The sequence below is a fragment of the Gobius niger genome (assembly GCF_951799975.1).
Source record: "Gobius niger genome assembly, chromosome: 21".
NCBI lineage: Eukaryota > Metazoa > Chordata > Actinopteri > Gobiiformes > Gobiidae > Gobius > Gobius niger.
Window position 1 is genome coordinate 17579992 of NC_136872.1, and position 17916 is coordinate 17597907.

At 41.2% G+C, this 17916-nt stretch overlaps 1 protein-coding gene across 2 annotated transcripts in view; it reads right to left on the minus strand.

Annotated features, from left to right (window-relative positions):
* Positions 1-17916, minus strand: part of ndrg2 (NDRG family member 2) — a 100497-nt gene that overhangs the window by 10575 nt on the left and 72006 nt on the right. For both annotated transcript variants that reach the window (XM_079579959.1, XM_079579958.1), the window contains exons 2-15: positions 9029-9115; positions 6043-6084; positions 4442-4547; positions 3846-3966; positions 3609-3671; positions 2277-2337; positions 2108-2194; positions 1828-1884; positions 970-1073; positions 851-889; positions 708-759; positions 521-568; positions 406-441; positions 241-292 (exon numbers count right to left, since the gene is read on the minus strand). In XM_079579959.1, the coding sequence (XP_079436085.1) occupies positions 241-292; positions 406-441; positions 521-568; positions 708-759; positions 851-889; positions 970-1073; positions 1828-1884; positions 2108-2194; positions 2277-2337; positions 3609-3671; positions 3846-3966; positions 4442-4547; positions 6043-6084; positions 9029-9103 (943 nt within the window). In that variant the 5' untranslated portion in view covers positions 9104-9115. The remainder of the gene's footprint in view (positions 1-240; positions 293-405; positions 442-520; positions 569-707; positions 760-850; positions 890-969; positions 1074-1827; positions 1885-2107; positions 2195-2276; positions 2338-3608; positions 3672-3845; positions 3967-4441; positions 4548-6042; positions 6085-9028; positions 9116-17916) is intronic.

The following is a 17916-nucleotide window of genomic DNA, read 5'->3' on the forward strand; positions in this document are numbered from 1 at the left end:
TGTTTAAGTGGTGCTAGCCCGCAGTTAGCTTTGCCCATTAGCCTGTTAGCTTCTTCTTCGTGATTCCATTAGTGTGTATTGGGGCCTCCAAGGCAGGAAAGTTGCAAGAAAGACCCCCCAATAATCCCATTAACACTTGTATTACCCCCAGAGGGACTACGAAAAGGATTAATTCTGGTAAACAAGTTACTTAGTTCTTCTTTAATGTTTGTGAATAAGTGAATGAATGAGCTGACTTACTGTAGCCCATGCCCTGGATGAAATACTTGAACGCCTCAGTCAGTTTGGCTGGCTGCAAGAGGAATAAACAAAAAAACAACTTTGTTACAAAAATACAAAGCTTTAAAAGTAAAACCCCAAACTTCTTATTTTACATTTGGTTTGCACTAAATAGTTCAAATGTACCTGGGTGAGGTGGGGCTGACCACCTGCATCGGCCATCTGTGAAAACAAGGGGGAAAAGGTTTTAATTACTGTATATCAACATTATGAAATAGTTTTAGTAACTATCAGAGCGCACCTTTAGGAAAGAGGTTGTTGTTGGGTCCATCTTGCTGTTGCACTCCACCTGGTGACAAAGCAGAGCCACATGGAAAACATAAGAACAATCGTCTGCTTCTTGTCCATTTGTACTGTATGAAAAGGTTGTTTTGATTCCACATTCTCATTGTCTTTAGAAGTGGACTCTGATAAAAAAAAAAACTTACAGCAGCCTCCTCATATGGAGCCTGGTCTCCCACCACCAACATCACCGGACACCTGCAGAAGGACAGAGCAAAGAGTGTGAAATAGACTGAACGGAATTTGTGTCCAGGTTTGTTTACTGTTTCAATAACATTTACACACTCACTTGAAGGTGTTGGTGCGGTCGAGCTGCAAGTGGCCGCGGCTAGAGTGGGGATAAAAGCATTGCATCGATTAGTCCATTGTGAACCAGTATCGCATTATAAAGCTGTAGCTGACACGCACCTGTTGTAGGCCTTCCAGAAGTGCTCTATGTTGCCCACATGTGGAGCTTTGTTCATGCGCTCTCTGTTGGACTGCACCAGCTCTGTGCTAGAGGACAGTTCCTCCTGGAGAAGAAGAAAAGAAGAAAAAAGAAATTAATCTAGGTGGTGGCAGAACATTAAAGGGATATTTCAGGATTTTTGACATAGGGCCTCATTTCCTAGTTATCCAGAGTGTTGCTGGTACCTGGAGATATTTTTTTTGTAATTCATGCAGTTCTTATATTTGAAGAGCTTCGTGGTGCTAGGCTGGTGCATGTCTATGGTATTGGCTAGCCTGCATTAAAACAGTCTTACGCACTCCACAGTGCACCTGAGGCAAATCATTTGTAATAGATATTATAATATATTTATAATGTCGATAGAATAATTTGAACCATTTTGCATTTAAAATACCTTACATTTGAGCAGCATCAGCTTATTGGTTGTATAAGCTATGCAGCGGCGGAGTGATCTGCTAGAAAATAGTCCCTCAAAATGCGATCATTCATGTGCTGCAAGGTCAGTTATATTCCAAAAATTGTTCTATCGACACAGACATTTATATCGTTTATCTGGTGTTATAAATGATTTGCCTCAGGTGCACTGTGGAGCGGGTCAGACTGTTTTGAATGCAGGCTAGCTGATACCATAGACATGCGCTATCCTAGCACTAGCCTAGCGCCACGAAACTCTTCAAACATAAGAACTGCATGAATTACAAAAAAAAATATCTCCAGGTATCAGCAACACTCTGGATAACTAGGAAATGGGGCCCTATGTCAAAAATCTCGAAATATCCCTTTAAGTGCTAAACTAAACTTTTAAATAACTTCCTTACCTGACTGAAGAGGTGAGTCATGATCTGCTCGGTGAGAGAGTGAGTCACGGAGCTCAGCTGCAAAAAAAAAACAGAACAATCGATGAGGACACTGATTATTTAACCAGATAAACATTGACCTCATTAGCGCAAACATGAGAGCACAGTCCGTGCAGCTCTATAATTTCATATCCACTTCTAAATGTCACTTGATGGAGCGCCCCCATTAGCGCTAACAGGATCAAAATACCAGGTTTCTTTGCACAGCTGAGAAGGAGGAGTAGAGTTCAGGAGTACGTACTTTCTGAGCGGCCCAGTCGATCCATCCTCTGGCGTTAGTGTCGATGTTGACCAGGACGAGCCCCTCCACAGAGTCTGGGTTTGCGAGCTTCATATAGGCAATAAAAGGCAGTTATTAGATGGACTTTGGGAAGAGATACCCAAAATAAATAGTATAAAAATGAACTTACAGTGAACTTGGAGAGGACATAGGCCCCTGCTCCCACTCCTATTCCAATGACAGTACGGAAGCTGAGGAGGGACAGGTTTGACGTTACAGGTGGGATATTATTTACAGCAAAGAAATACAGACTGAAGATACTAAAGAGATTTTTATTTGACCTTTAACAGAAAAGTCCCAATGATATTCTGAATTTGTCCTTTTATTTTTTTTTAAGGCAAGTCTTATTGAGATCTCTGAAATTATTCTTCCTCTTTGTCAGGTGAGTCCTGGTGGCAGATGGGAACAGAAATGATCTGAGAATTTAACCTGGAGCCTTCCTCCTGTGACCGTCCTCTGATGTGACGCTTCACCCTCTACTGAGCAGTAAGTTTTTGTGGCTCCTTTATCTCACTTAAATAAGAAGCTTGAAACTTTTCATTTCCACATATCAGTCAATCTATTAATCTCCTCTTAACCTCCGCCTTAACCCAGCACATTTTCTACAGCTTGGCTTTACCCAAATCTTAAAGCTTCTCGACTTAAGTTTACAGCCTATAGGCCAGAGTAACGCCTAATTTGAAAGCTAAGACTGGTCTAAATTTCTTATGATTGTCATGTTTACGTCCTTTTTGGTTGTGCTTTTGTCATGTTTTTTCTCAATTTTGTGAAAGTGAAAACGTGACAAAAACGTGACAAAAATGTGCCAAAAATGAGACAAAAATGTGCCAAAAATATAACAAAAATTTGACAAAAACCTGAAAAAAAAATCACAAAAATGACAAAAATGACAAAAATGTTGCAAACATTTTACAAAAACGTGACAAAAATACAGCAAAAATGTGACAAAAATGAGACAAAAACATGACAAAAATGTGACAAAAATTAGACAAAAATACAACAAAAATACAACAAAAATGTGACAAAAATGTGACAAAAATATGACAAAAATGTGACAAAAACATGAAAAAAAAATCAGAAAAAAGTGACAAAAATATGACAAAAACGTTGCAAAAATGAGACAAAAAGCAACAAAAATGTGATCAAAAAAGTTTAGATGAGTTTCGTAGGTCTTTCAAATGAGGTGTTATTCCGGGCTATAGGCTGTAGAAATTTTGAGAAATGTTCAGATGTGGGTAAAGCTGGAGGGAATGTGCTCGGTTAAGGCGGGGGTTAAGAGGTTAACACCATTTTATTCACATCTAAAAATGATCTCCAGATGAAGTGTGTAATATCGGCATCTATCTAAAAACGTGAGGCGAGATCATATTATTGCGAGCCTTGGTGTTCTAGCCAGATGCCTCCATTTGCGGCATGAACGCAACTAATGAGGTTTAACATCATAATGAAGGCAGCAACTCACTTGAAAAACTGCAGGACGGCCGGGATCATCTCTGCGATGGTGTCCATGGAGGGATACTGGTAGCTGCGAAGGGAAACAAACAGGTCAATGAACTGATAACATGCAAAGAGATATTTGACGTTGTAGGGTAGACAATAATGGCGGGGGTGACGATGTAAGGATATGAGGTCTGACTGGAGTACAAAGGATCATGTTTTTGTAGTATTAGGTGAGCAGACAGGCAGTTTCCGGTCGTACTTGGCGGGGTAGGCTGCAGCTCCCTCCTCCTGTCCCGGGGCATCGATGTGGATCAGGGTAAAACTCTTCACTATTTCCTGCATCTCCTCGAATTTAAACAGGGTCGAGAAGCAGCTCTTGCCTGGAAGACACAGGGGAAAGTAAAGGATTTGTTCCAGTAGAAAATCATTCCTCACAGAGCTTTATTTTCAAGCAACAGAATCCAAAAAAGGGAAGTTGTACTCTGTAACAAAAATCTTTTATCATTCTAAAAATAACGCACACTAAGTAGCTGCCAGTGACCAATAAATGGAATATGTAGCTTTGGTATATTGTGTGGTTGGATAAAAAAAAAAGAGCTTTTGGGCACTGAAGTGGTATTGTACGTGTTGAAACTTGAGATCATTTCTGTGTATGGAAAGGAGACTGTATCACCCAGGGCTATGTTTGTTTTCCTCTCAAAGTTTGGTTGGAATAAACAAATCGATGGTGCTGTCAAGGCAGTTTGAGTGCAGAACAGCTCCAGTGAAAATGCAGAGGGCACATTTAAAATCAATCTGTGAAATGAAACACAGATTCAGCCGGTTTGGTTGGAGACCAGGGGGTTTTGTACTCACTGTCCAGTCCGACGTCGTGGAAGGTGAGGATGGCCGGTCGCCGAGAGCTGCGAGATCCGTGCAGGGTCACATGGAGGACGCCGTGAGGGGTCTCAATGCTTTGCTCCTGCAAATAAATATAAATATACTATTCATACTGTATCCAATACTAACAATACCATTGAGAAACACAGGAGGCATACAATTAAGGTCACATGTGTGTAATGTGGATGTATGTGCTGATGATGCTTTAGCTTCACTGTAATTTCTGTAACTTCGAAGGAAAGAGTGGTGCACACTAAGGGTGCATCCATCCATCCATCCATCCATCCATCCATCCATCCATCCATCCATCCATCCATCCATCCATCCATCCATCCATCCATCCATCCATCCATCCATCCATCCATCCATCCATCCATCCATCCATCCATCCATCCATCCATCCATCCTCTAATCTAGCTTTGATTACAGGACATATCTGCCGTGGCATTGTTTAAATTAGCTTCTGCAAAGTCAAAAGATCAACTTTTGCATTTGCTTTTCAACAAGATCTTGTATTGATGCTGGGAGAGTGTGACCACTGCGCAAAGCCTTCTCCAGCACATCCCAACGATTCTCAATGGGGTTAAGATCGCTCTTTCTCAATGTGAGCCGCATGAATCCTGGCATTGTCATCTATGCCTGGTCATTCAGGTCGTTCAGGTGATCTCATTCTTTGGGCTCATAGTGTTGCTAAACCTAGACCTGACCAACTGCGGCGACCCCAGACCCCAGAACAGTTACTTTAAATCCAGGTAGCGACTTTTTTTAGTTCAGGTTGTGTAGCCTGTTACTGTTCATAATCAATCAATCCTGTCAAACTGATTTGCACTGCAATCCGCAAAGCCTGTTGACATTGTCTTGTATTTAGAACAAAAGCTGCCTGACTTGAGTGTCTGAGTGTATTGTGCGCGACAGGTGCTGCTGGCGCTGGTGTCAATGCCCATTAATCAAACTGCTCGGCTGTCAGGGAGTCTTAGGAGAAGACGAAACCAAGGCTAGGGTGAACCAAAAAGCAATTAGCTTTGACTCCAAACAGCATCGCTCTAGGTTGAGTGATATCAGGGCAGATGATGACATGGAAACCGTTTCTATGATGGAAAACGCATGCATGACTGACAGCTTGTTTATTGACAAGTTCCTACAAAGACAAAACAAAATGAACACTTTTAAGGGAATTCCTGCCATTCCTGAGTTCAAACTATCATCTAGGACAGTGGTTCCCAACCTTTTTTTGCCTTGCGTATTCCTAGAGTCGTTGATTTAGACTCTGAGTAGCCCCTATCTTGAGGATTTTGCTAATATTATTGCAAAGTCACCAACTAAACTAAAAAATATACAGTATTTAGCAGTGTGTTGTGTTCAGAATTAAGCTAAAATACTCTCAAATCAAACCTTATACTGAAAAACATAATTAAAACTAACTTTCCTTTGAACTTCATATGAAATTCTACTCAATTTCATCCTTTTAAATCTGAAATAATTCCAAGTACCCCCTGCTAAGTGCTCCCCGTACCCCTGGTTGGGAAACACTGATCTAAGAAGTAAAATATTTTGAAATGTTTGTGATTCCCACTTACTTGACCCTGGTCCAGCAGTATCCTCGCGGCCAGCTCCGCATCCTACAAAGACAGACACGATATATAACCAGACAGATCTTTTCATTTGTGTCAGCTTTCGATGAAGTGGGTCCGTAGTTAAAAATAGCAAACGTGATGACTTGAAACAAAGGAAGAACGGTCGGGTGGAAGTGCTCTGTAAAGTGATGCCTGGTTGTTAATTAAAGCCCACGCAGCAGCAGACTGTATGGGAGCAGATGCTTATATGATACTTGAGAGAGTGCTGTATGGGGGAGTGCGGCAGCGTGGGGTCTAAACGGGCGCTTCATTATCGGCCACAGATCCATTTACACAGAGGGGTTAATGAATGAGCGCAGAATCAGAGAGACTTTAGAAAATGATCCGTCTGCGCTCGGAGAGGAGGAGGAGGAGGAGGAGGAGGAAACAAAAGGGGAAGTGCAGCTCTTAGGTTCATTCAGTGACGCAAGAAAATTAATGAAGAGGGTTTTGAAGTACTTTTATTCTGCTCTGACGTCTACATTTGCTGTATCGGAAATCTACAACATGTACTTCACATTCAAAACACTGTCCAGATTATGTGGACCTTCATTATGTAAATATAGAGAAATAACCAAATGATGATGAATGAATGGGAAAAGGCCGCAAAATTTACATCAGATTAATCAAATGGATAATGCAATGAACTGAACTAATAATACAAGAACACAAAGTTAACACTAGAGGTGGGCAATATGTGGGATACAAGATAATATTGGAATTGCTGTTTTGTCAAGAAATGTGGAAAAATTGTGGGGGAAAAAGAAAAAATTGAGAAAATTTGGAAAGAAAATTGGGTCAAAAAGATGGGAAAATATGAGGGAATAAATTGCGAAAATAAGCGGGGGAAAAAAAACATGAAATTGAAAAAAGGGTGAAAAAATAAGCAAAATATGTGGGAATAAATTGGGAAAAATGTGAGAAAATTTTGGGGGGGAAATGGGTAAAAAATATGGCGAAATTAAAGGGAAAAGGCAAAATATGGGAGAATAAATTAGGAAAAAAAAGGTAAAAAATGTGGAATAATATGTGGATAATAATCTTTTTACAAGCAATGTAAATGTAAACGTATATTTCTGATGGTTTGCAAAAATATCGCTTCATCATTGTTATTGAGAAGGTTCCCAAAAATATTGAGATATTAATTTTTGTCAATATCGCCCAGTCCTAGTTTAGTATTATATATTTAGGCTATAAACCACAAAACTCATGAATCTTAAGATGGGAAGATGATAAGAGAGACCTGGGAGTCGATCTCACAGCTCGTATACTGCTGCTTTAACCTTTTGGCCATCTGCACAAGGTTACTAAGAAGATGCTAGTGTCGTGCATTTCCAGTAGGTGTCAGCAGTGAGCAGCACACAGTCTCGAGAGCAGCTGGATCAGATTTGCAGCAGAGGGGCCAGAGTTGAGTCTCGTAGGGGGCTCTGAGGTCGCCTGTCTGCAGAGAGAGGGCCCCGCACATGTGTCTGCAGCACATGGCTTTAGCCTAAGGCTCAAAATCACCGGGACGAAAGTGGACAGGAGCGCAGCGCACAAAGAACTTCCTGCCTCTGATTCAGTTTATGACGAAATGTTTTATGTCGCAAAAGCCTGGGACAAGCTCTGATGTAACGTTACATAAACCCATAAGCATTCATACGCTTCTTGAATTTCTCTTTATTCAAAAATATTACTCCTTTGCTTGATTTGTATCTCTGTATTGCTACCAGTGGTGCTTCTATTCTAGTTTGTACATCTGTAAGGGCAGGTATGGGCAACTTCTTGATGCAAGCGCCACATTGGGTTTCCAGACCAGTTTTGGGGTGTTTCAAAGAAGTACAACTCTCAAATTGACTGCAATAGCCTGCACACATTAAAGCTGCATTATACAACTTTTTTGTGGAAAAAAAAAGAACGTATTCGACCTGTAGTGACCAAGCTGCTGTATGAGTGGTCTGTATGGCGCCTTTTTCTTTTCGTCATAGAGGTCTCAAGGTTGCTCCAGGATCAATTGTTTGTTAGGTTTTCACTGCTGACAGACCCTCTCATCAGAAAACCTACAAAACAAGTGATCCTGGAGCGTTATCGAGACCACTGTGTTGAAAAGTAAAAGCTCCATGATGACCACTCATATAGCCACAGGGTCACTACAAGGTCTAATACGCACAAATATCAACTTTTTTCCCGCATTAAAAGTTGCATAATGCACCTTTAATAAAAGCAACACAATAGCAGCAGTTGTATGTATTATCTTTCCTTATGGCAGTGAAAATAGTGGTGTTGTTCACCCTTTAAACCAATACATATCTAGTTTGGTCATGTTTATCGGGCCAGATTGAAGGGTTTGCTGGTATTTGGTACCAGGGCCAGTATTTGGTTCCTGGGCCTTACTTTGCCCATGTACCTCTGGGTTCAAGGGAAGTCTTTGAGGTAAGGTAAACCTTTTAACTAGTTTATTGGTACTTAAATATGAAAAATCGCTTCAGAAATATGCTTGCTCATGACAAACAACATCAAGTATACAGCCCTATATCAGTAAATGCGTTAAAAGTATGCCATAGTGTGAGGCTTTTACCATAATTAAATAATTTCTCATTCCTCCATTATCTTTCCACCCGCCTTAACCAAGAGCATTTTCTCCATTTTCTTCAGCTATACCCAAATCTAAAAGCTTCTTGACTGGAGCTGACAGCCTACAGAGCAGTTTAACGCCTCATTTGAAAGCTAAGACCTACAAAACTCATCTAAACTGATCTTTTTCCTTGCACCTATATCGCATTTTTGTCACTTTCTTGTAGCTCTTTTGTTGATTTTTGTTGGGGTTTTTTTGCTGCGATTTTGCCACATTTTTGTTGCTCTTTGCTTTTTTTTGGGTCACTTTTTAATGCTTGTTTGTTTTGTCTAAGAACAGCATTTTTTTTTTCATTGGGAACCTCATGCAAGTACTGCATTCTGACCCCATACTGACCTTAGTGGAATCGGCCTGACCCGTGAGTAAAGGCTTGTCCTCCGTGATGGCCACTTCCTGCATCTCTGTCGTCATGGCGTCAGTTCCTGTTAGGGCGGGGGGAAAAAAAACAGAAAGAACAACATGAACACCGGTGCACTCGGATGAACCTGTAATAGCTTCAGCAGGATTCGATAGACAGTAATAAAAAAAACAAGGGGAAGAGTCACAGCAGAGAAAGCCATTAACTACTGTGTGCGTGTGGCCCGTGTCCTCTGGGTCTCCAGGCGCTGGGACCGGGCAAAAGTTAATTAGCAATTAGTGGCAGTAAGAATGAGCAGAGGTTTAGAACGGAAGTTTGAATACAGGGTTTTCTGAGGAATCTGCAATAGATGATGATTCTATACAGAGAGTTTTGGCCTGTTTTAAAGTGGGGAGATCATTACTTCTATATCCTTTTCTTCATCTATCTTTGATGTGCCACTTCAGGAGTTTGCAAATCTAGACTTTCTTTCCCCCAGGCTGAATAGTAAAACAGTTTGTGAACGTCCTTTGTCAATTACACTGACCAATCAGCATTGTGATGATGATCGACTTAAGTGTAATTACTTGGTTAACCTCTTATCCCCCCCCCCCCCCCTGAACCAAGCACATTTTCTCCAGTTTAACTTATCCGAAATCTAAAAGCTCCTCAACTGGAGCTCAACAGCCGAGGCCAGAGCAACGTCTCATTTGGAAGCTAAGACCAACAAAATGAGCTAAGCTTCTTCCTCGTTATGATTGTCACTTTTTGTTCTTTTTTGGTTGTGTTTTCATCATGTTTTGTGGCAAAAAAAAATCAATGAAAACGTGAGAAGAAATGTGACAAAAAACAACTAATGTGATGAGACAAACAAGGTTGAATCTTAGATGACTTTTGTAGGTCTTGGCTTTGGCCTCTAGGCTATAAACTCCCCAAAATCAAGAAGCTTTTTGATTCAGGAAAAACTGGATAAAATGTGTTCGGTTCAGGCGAGGGTTAAGGGGTTAACACAAACACATGGCCGAAAGATGTTGAGTGTCAAGCAAAGTGCACTGAGCATTTCATCGGTAAAAAAAAATGATACTTGGGATGAAGCCAGTGAAAAATAACTTGTTTTGGAGAGATCCACAGGTACATGGGACTAAGGGCTCAGAACTTCAGAGTTAAACTGGCATAGCTGGTCCAGCTTTGTCACCAGTCACAATCGTGGCTTTTGCTGTTAATTCAAGATTCAAAAAGCTTAATGAATTGCTTATTACTTATTATAAATGTTCTTCCTGGCCTTGGGAATTCTATTGAAAAGGAACAGGCCACCGTTTTTCCATACTGAGATATATTCCTACCTGAGCTGTCTGGTCTTTGTGCGTGCGCTCAGTCATGCAAATAGACCAAAGATGTTGCCAGCATTTAGCCTCTCTTCCTCTCCTCTATGGGGTCAAATATGGTTGAAGTCGATTTTCTAAGCAGATAAAAAGGGGAACTATATTGTGAGGCGTAATAACACCTTAGGAGCACTTCAACGTCCACACAGTAAAGTGAAGATACTGCACGGATGTCGAAGTGCTCCTATGGTGTTATCGCGCCTCACAATATAGTTCCCCTTTTTATCCGCTTAGAAAATCGACATGTTTAATTTTGTGTAACTATACTTGGATCATGTAACTACTCACGTAACCGTATTTGAATAGGGAAAACATGGAAGAGTTTGGTCGCTTCTAACGTCACCCCTGTTTGGCCCCAAAGACGAGAGGAGGAAAGGCTGACAACATCTTTGGTCTTTTTGCGTGACTGAGCGCACACGTACAGACCAGACAGGTACGCATCAACTCGTCTAAGCTCAGGTAAGAACGTATCTCAGAATGGAAAAACGGTGGCCTGTTCCTTTAAACTCGCCAGGTAGATATGGCAATAGCTTTTTTACAGTTTAGCTTATTAATTTCTATCGGCTGTCAATAGAAAATATATAAATTGTAACTAGTAACAGAGACACTGACTAATTACTGAATCTACTGTACTCATATACGGTCGTGCCAGGGCTTTGCTTGCCCGGTTAGTTCACTCCATCTGTTTGCCGAGCATGCAGGAGAAATTGAATTGTGTCCCACTGTGCCGCTCTTCTAGATGACAGCTATATTCATACATTTGCATAAAAGACGGAATAGTGAATACTGATTATGCCGCCGAAGTATGGCAACCTCAGAAGGTCAATTTTCAACCTGTGAGTTTTCCCTGGACAAGCATACAAATGAAACGAGAGGTTATAGACCAGATGCAAGGTTTTCAAAGAGTCATGGCCGAGCATTTTTAAGTGAACCCTCAGTCACGCAAAACTACATAGCAAAGGAAAAGGGCATCTTATTTGTATGAGACACACGCCGCCCCCCAAGCACTTCACAAAGAGCAATCAGGCTCAGACCAGATGAAATTTTGGGAAAATATTTGTAGTCATTGCTGCCACATACCGGCTAAACATTCTGCCTGAAGCACTGCCCTGTGTCCGTCTTTTCATCCCGGCGCTTCTGGACCTCTCGCCGTGCGCACAGCCCCTGCTCTCATAATAATCCCTTAAGAGCTTGGCCTGACTTCAGACAGTGTGTTTGTGTGCACTCCTCAAATGTAAAAAGGCAACGCGCCTGGAGGGACGCCGTCTCCAGCCAAAAATGATGAGTCACTGAAGCCACGGCACGGGCACAGGGCTGACTATTGTGGCTCAGTCATGCACTTGATGTTCATGGACAATGAGGTTTTACAGATGTAAGGGGGTGCTTCATTTAGATCAAGCCTTTCTAAGTATTCTATATGCAGACAACTACTACTCCAACATCACAGTGTTTTGTTATATTAAAGGCACACTGCGTAACTTTCTACTGCTGCCACCGATACAAACATGCTGCAAATGACCAGCCTCCTTTATTGGCCTTTGTTGTGTTCTGTGGTTGTAATAGGTCAAATTTAACAAAAGATCAAACTTTTAAAACTTCAAAAGCACAGGTGTTATAATTTGCGGCTCCAAACTACTTTCTTTGGAGGAAGAGGAGGCAAAAGGGCTCTACAGATAATGAAGGTTGCAGACCCCTGACCTTGTTTGAATCTCATATTTGGCTGCCTTTAGTCAACATCCCCATGGAGATGAGCTGGAGACGTCCCGCTCCACGTAAAGTTACAGTCAGGGCTGAGGAGAGGCGAGCTCACTTCATTTTTTAGATAATTTTCAACAATAGAAATATGTTTAATGAAGCAAATGCTTGTTTTTAATCCATTTACTGACTGAAATATTAGTGGACTCACTGCATAAATTGGTACTTACTAGAAAGGAACAAGCTGATGATATTTGAGTCTGTCAAAATGACTAAAACATACAAGGACACGTGATTGTTTAGGCTTATTAAAACTTAAAGTTTTGGTGAACCTCAGTATTGACACTACTTTTTATTCATTTAGAGTGTGTGTGCATGGAAAAGAAAAGGTATTAAAGATCTTGTATGACTTGGAGCGCCCTCTAATGGTAGCAGGGTGAATCGAACATGGGTAAACACGAGCTAAAATCTGCTATTTTAAGTCAATGGCATGCTAACTAATCGATTATAATGATATATGATAAACAGCTTACACAAAGGCTCAGATGATGGTCAATGGGGTGATTGAGAGCGCTACAGCAGCTGAAGAAGAGACAGTCAAACTACTAGTGCAGGGATGTTTTTTATTTGGGTAAAAGCTCAGGAGTGTCCCCTCTTGCATAATTTGTCCCATTTAAAAGACTCATAAAGACAGATAATGTTCCCCTGAATGACAATCGAGTGCTAAACGATTATTGTTGTTGCTAGTTAAGACTAATCCCCGTCTTGGTTGTGCTCTCCCTCATTCCCTCCAACTGTACCCATATGTTTGTGTAATTAGAAGAAGATGATTCTGTATAAGGCATCCATTTTAACTACAGTGGTTCTGGTCATTAGTTTGATGCATCTCTTCCTGTGAAATTATGATTAAGTCTGGGCCATAACTCTTTCACGCCACAACACAAATTTCCTTCGTCCTCTAATGTAAGCGCTGCACGTTCTTTCAGTGTCAGAGGCAGCTTCAGCAGTATACTAAATGATGAATGGCTTCTTTGCACGTCAGGGCTGTACCTCGTGAAGCCGCCGCCGTCTCAAGGTTTCTTTCTAATATTTAAAAGCGCACTAAACTATGCCAAAAACTTTCACAATAAATAACTGTCTGAAAGAGGAACATATATACTCTCTACTAATGTTAAAGCACAGCAATATTCACAAACACTTAAAAGGAAATACCATCACATTTGTTCCAGATGATTTTACATTGTTTATGTCAACTTTTCACTCTGTGTGTGCCCTGAGCAACATGCTACTTTGACCTGTACGACAACTACAACTGAAGTACTTCAACAATCTCCTCTCCTTTGAGGCCGCTTGTTTCTGGACGTGGATTTTGTTGTTGCCCCCCGTGTGTTAACAAATGCCTCGAGCAACATGTTTCTACAGCTACTGCCATGACCAGTACGAGCAGTCTCAGCGGTGAGTGCTTGTTTCTGCTTTCAGCAACATCGGCGGATGGTAGAGCGGGTCATCTCATGATCAGAAGGTCGGGGTTAGAATCCCGGCTCCTGTGGGTGACTCGCTTGGGCTCTTCACCCACATTGCCTCCAGTGTTTGCATTGGTGTATGAATGAGAGAGTGAATGGGTGATTGGTGCCTTGATGTAAAGTGCTTCATACAGTATCCAGTAGGGCTGGGCGATATGGCCAAAACATAACATTCAGTTCAATCGCTCAGCCTGGTCAGCAGCTTTATGGCGGCGTGATGAACACACTTTGAGCACAGGAATTTAAAAATATGGAGGACACTTTTGATAAAGTAAACACTTCGGCAAGAAGAAACGACCAAAGTGAACAGAATTAGCTGAGGATTACTCAAAATTACTCCAGGGATTGTATTGACAAGGGAAAAGTGTAACTTCAGTTCTGCTAAGAAAGTAAATTAGCATGATATATCTCATCTGACTGTAACATGGTAGTGTCTGCTGGCATAAGTACAATTTCTACCACTACAATAACTACAACCACTGTTCTATCTCCTTCTCGGCGACCGCTCATTTCCCGACTTTCTCGAATACTTTAAGTGACCGACTACGCAGTACTATTTCTACTACTGCTCAGTCTCCGTGGCGACCGCTTGTTTCTGGAGAGTGGCTTTAGTGCCCCCAGTGTGTTAATACGCCCTGAGTTCCATGAATGTATGCATGGACACACAGCATACACAGCACTCAACGACACTTGTTCCTTCAATGCACTGAAGCCTCACTATTGAGCCACGGACTTACACTTCAGCGGAGACGACTTGCTCTTCATGTGGAAAGAAGTACAAGGGTCAAGTCATGTTATTTCCCTCACTTTATTTACATTTGGTTGAGAAGAAAGGATGTTATTCAATGTTACCGTCTGGCATATGTTTTCCCGGCTAATTTGGTGAAAACAAGACTTTTAGTATACTCAAATTATGAGTTTGTTGTTTTATTGTCCGTGTCAAACAACCCACCGCTCACAATTTACTGCACCTTAGAGGTCTGTTCATCCTCATTTACAAAACATACAAAACAGGGACAGATTTTTTTTAGATTTGCCACTGCTAGCTTAGCCTCTTAAGTGTAACACCTCACCTACTAAACTCCTTTACTGTATCTTCCGGACTATGAGTCACATTTTTTTTTCATAGCTTGGATAGGGGTGCGACTTATACTCAGGTGCAACTTATATATCAAAATGTATAATTTCACATTTGTTAATTTCACAATGACAGCCGCTAGTGGACGCTCTTGGCTTGTGTACCTGTATCTGCTACTCCTGTACCACTAAAAATGTAGAAAGACTAAAAGCTAGATGGCCACAATTAAAGGAACGAGTTCGCAAATGGGAGCTTGAACAACATGATGCCGGGAGAGGCTTGTCAATGGAGCAGTTACGGCTCCAGGCCCAGGTAGTTGCCAAGGCTGGTGCGATTTAAACTCTAGAGCGACTTATAGTCCGGAAAATACGGTAATAATGGATCTTTTTCCTTATGTTTTTTTTCTTCACTTTTTTGTTGTGTCTTTGTCACTTTTTTGTTGCATTTTTTGTCACTTATTTGTTGGTCTTTTCATCACTTTTTCATCACTTTTCTTCTCCCTTCTTTAGCTTTTTTGTTGCATTTTCGTCACGCACATTTGTCACTTTTCCATCGCTCTTTTGTTGCATTTTTTGTCACTTTTTTATTGCATTTTTGTCATTCTTTTGTTGGTCTTTTCATCAGTTTTTCATCTTTTTCTTCGGTCTTCTTCGGCTTTTTTGTTGCATTTTCATCCATGTTTTTGTCTCATTGTCGTCGCTATTTGACACTTTTTTCAAGAAGCTTTAGATTTGGGTCAAGCCAAACTAAACAAAATGTGCTCGGTTCAGGCAAAGGTAAAGAGGGTAAAGAGGTTAAGTACAAAAACGCTAAAAAAGCTATTAATTGCATTTTACTCTATATATTGAGTGAATTACAATAGGATAGCATTAGATTTTCCTAGTTACTGTATTTCTTAGGCCTTCTTGTGTAGCTGCCACCATCAATAAACATAATTTTTCCGATGAGCAAAATCAAGATAATGCAAGAACAACACTATTGGGGAAACAAACTAATCCCACATAGGTATATAAAAGAAAACTACAAAGTATCCCATGTATAAAAAGCCAAGCGTTGCCATTTATCATATCGTGAATTTCGTTTGACATTATGTTGAACTGAAATACCCCTTGTCCTTAAACTCGCCTGCTCTTTCAGCCCGCCCCGGTTTTTGACAGCCCGCCGTGTGTCCTGACAAGACTCAAGGCCACTTTCTCTCAATGAGTCCAGTGTTTATTAATAGGACAGTTGTTGTTACTACATTTGGGTATTTGGAGGGAGAGGCCCGTGCAGGGAGAAGGGAGACGTGAAACACTGTGGTCAAAAACTAACCATTTTATCCGAGATATCGACTCGAAAGCTTGACGTGTTTTGCAAAGCATTTTGGCACAGCTTTCCTGAAGCGATACAAAGCCATTTCCAAAGTCCAGAGCATCGCAGCCCCTTTAAATGCCACTGGAACAGGAAGATTAGAAAGATTAACTAACTAACAGCTCTGTAGGCCGAAGGGGCACCAAAAATCAACTGAAAATCCGACACAATTAGATTTGATCCGGAAGAAAATGAGGAAAAATGTGATTAACTGCTCTCTCTCTCTCACTTTTGGCTAAATATCAATTAATCCACAGTTTAATGAAAAGAGAAGTGCCACTTTACCCTGACAAAGCCTGCAGATTGGGAGCACATTACCAGGATTGTCCCACGCCCCCAGTCAAATATTAAGCAGCTGCATTGATACCATCCTCACGTAACTCGGCCATTATACCTAATCTTGCCCTCCCTCCCCGTCGTTTTCCCCCGGTGGTGTGGCATTTTATACAGCCCAGCGCCATAGTTTTTCCATCTCCGAGCAGTTTGCTGGGCTTCGGAGCGTGTAATAAGTGCTAAACCGCACAGGAGGCGGCGTCTGTCACTGAGAGGCGAGCGCTGGTCCTGGCCAAATGAAATGGAAGATGGAAAACAGGGGTTCAGAGCACACACACATAAAAAAAAAACCTGCATTCAGAAGTATAATAAAACAATCACAGCAGATCCATATTCTTTCACTTAAGCTCCAATAAAGCTACAGGTGCCTTGGGACAAATGGATGGGAAAGTGGTTGCCAGTCTCGCCGACCACGACTAATCACAACATTGTATTTTCTAGTCAAAGCTAAGGCAGAGTCGGCTTGAAAGATAACGACTAATTCCCCACCATTGGCTGTGCTCGTTCATGTTTATAGCAAACTAACTCATTATGGTATAGTTTAACCTCTTAACTCCGCCTTAAAGCAGTACTAAGTATCTCGTGCCCCTAGAGGCCATAAGCGCCACTGCAGGTGTCGTAGCATGTTGCGTTTTTTCACTCATTTAAGTGTAAATACTATGCTGACAGAAAGGACAAAGGGAGAGAGGGATATTGTACATCCAATTACACAACGGAGATGATGTTTTTCACTCAAACTTGGCTGTAAATACTGTTTTAGTGGCGCTAGCCCGCAGTTAGCTTTGCCCGTTAGCTTGTTAGCTTCTTCTTTGTGATTCAATTAGTGTATATTGGAGGCTCCGACCCGGTGGCAGCAAAGTTGCAGTTGTTCTGGCCAGAGACACCAGGGGAAGATGAAAGACCCCCCAATCATCCCATTAACACTTGTATTACCTCCAGAGGGACTACGGAAAGGATTTATTAAAGTAAACAAGTTACTTAGATCTGCTTTAATTGAGCACATTTTCTCCAGTTGGACATTACCCTTATCCAAAAGCTCCTTGAACAAACAGCAAGGGTGAAAACACAACAAAAAAGTGACACAAACATGAGGAAAAAGTGTCAAAAAAGCATAGGAAAAAGCACCAAAAAAAGCAAAAAAAAGTGCAGAAAAACAACAATAACGATTAAAAAATGTAACAAAGAAGCGACAATGCAACAAAAATTGTATGTGTTCAAATGAGGTGTTACTCTGGCCTATATGCTGTAAAGTCTCTGGTCATGAAGCTTTTAGACTTGGGTAAAGCCGAACTGAAGAAAATGCGCTCAGTTAAGGCGGGGGTTAAAAGGTTAAGATATTTTCCTAAATAGCCTGTGCTTCATTGTATTTCAATTCAATACTGTAACATTAAGTCATTTTTGAACAAAGTTTTAATGACGTTAATGACTCTTTTGTACTTTCCAAGTGCTTGTTTGTGTTTAGTATCTCCAGCTTAGCGCCTCTCCTTGGCTTCCTCTGCGTTCAGCTGCCAGACAACAGTTGTAGT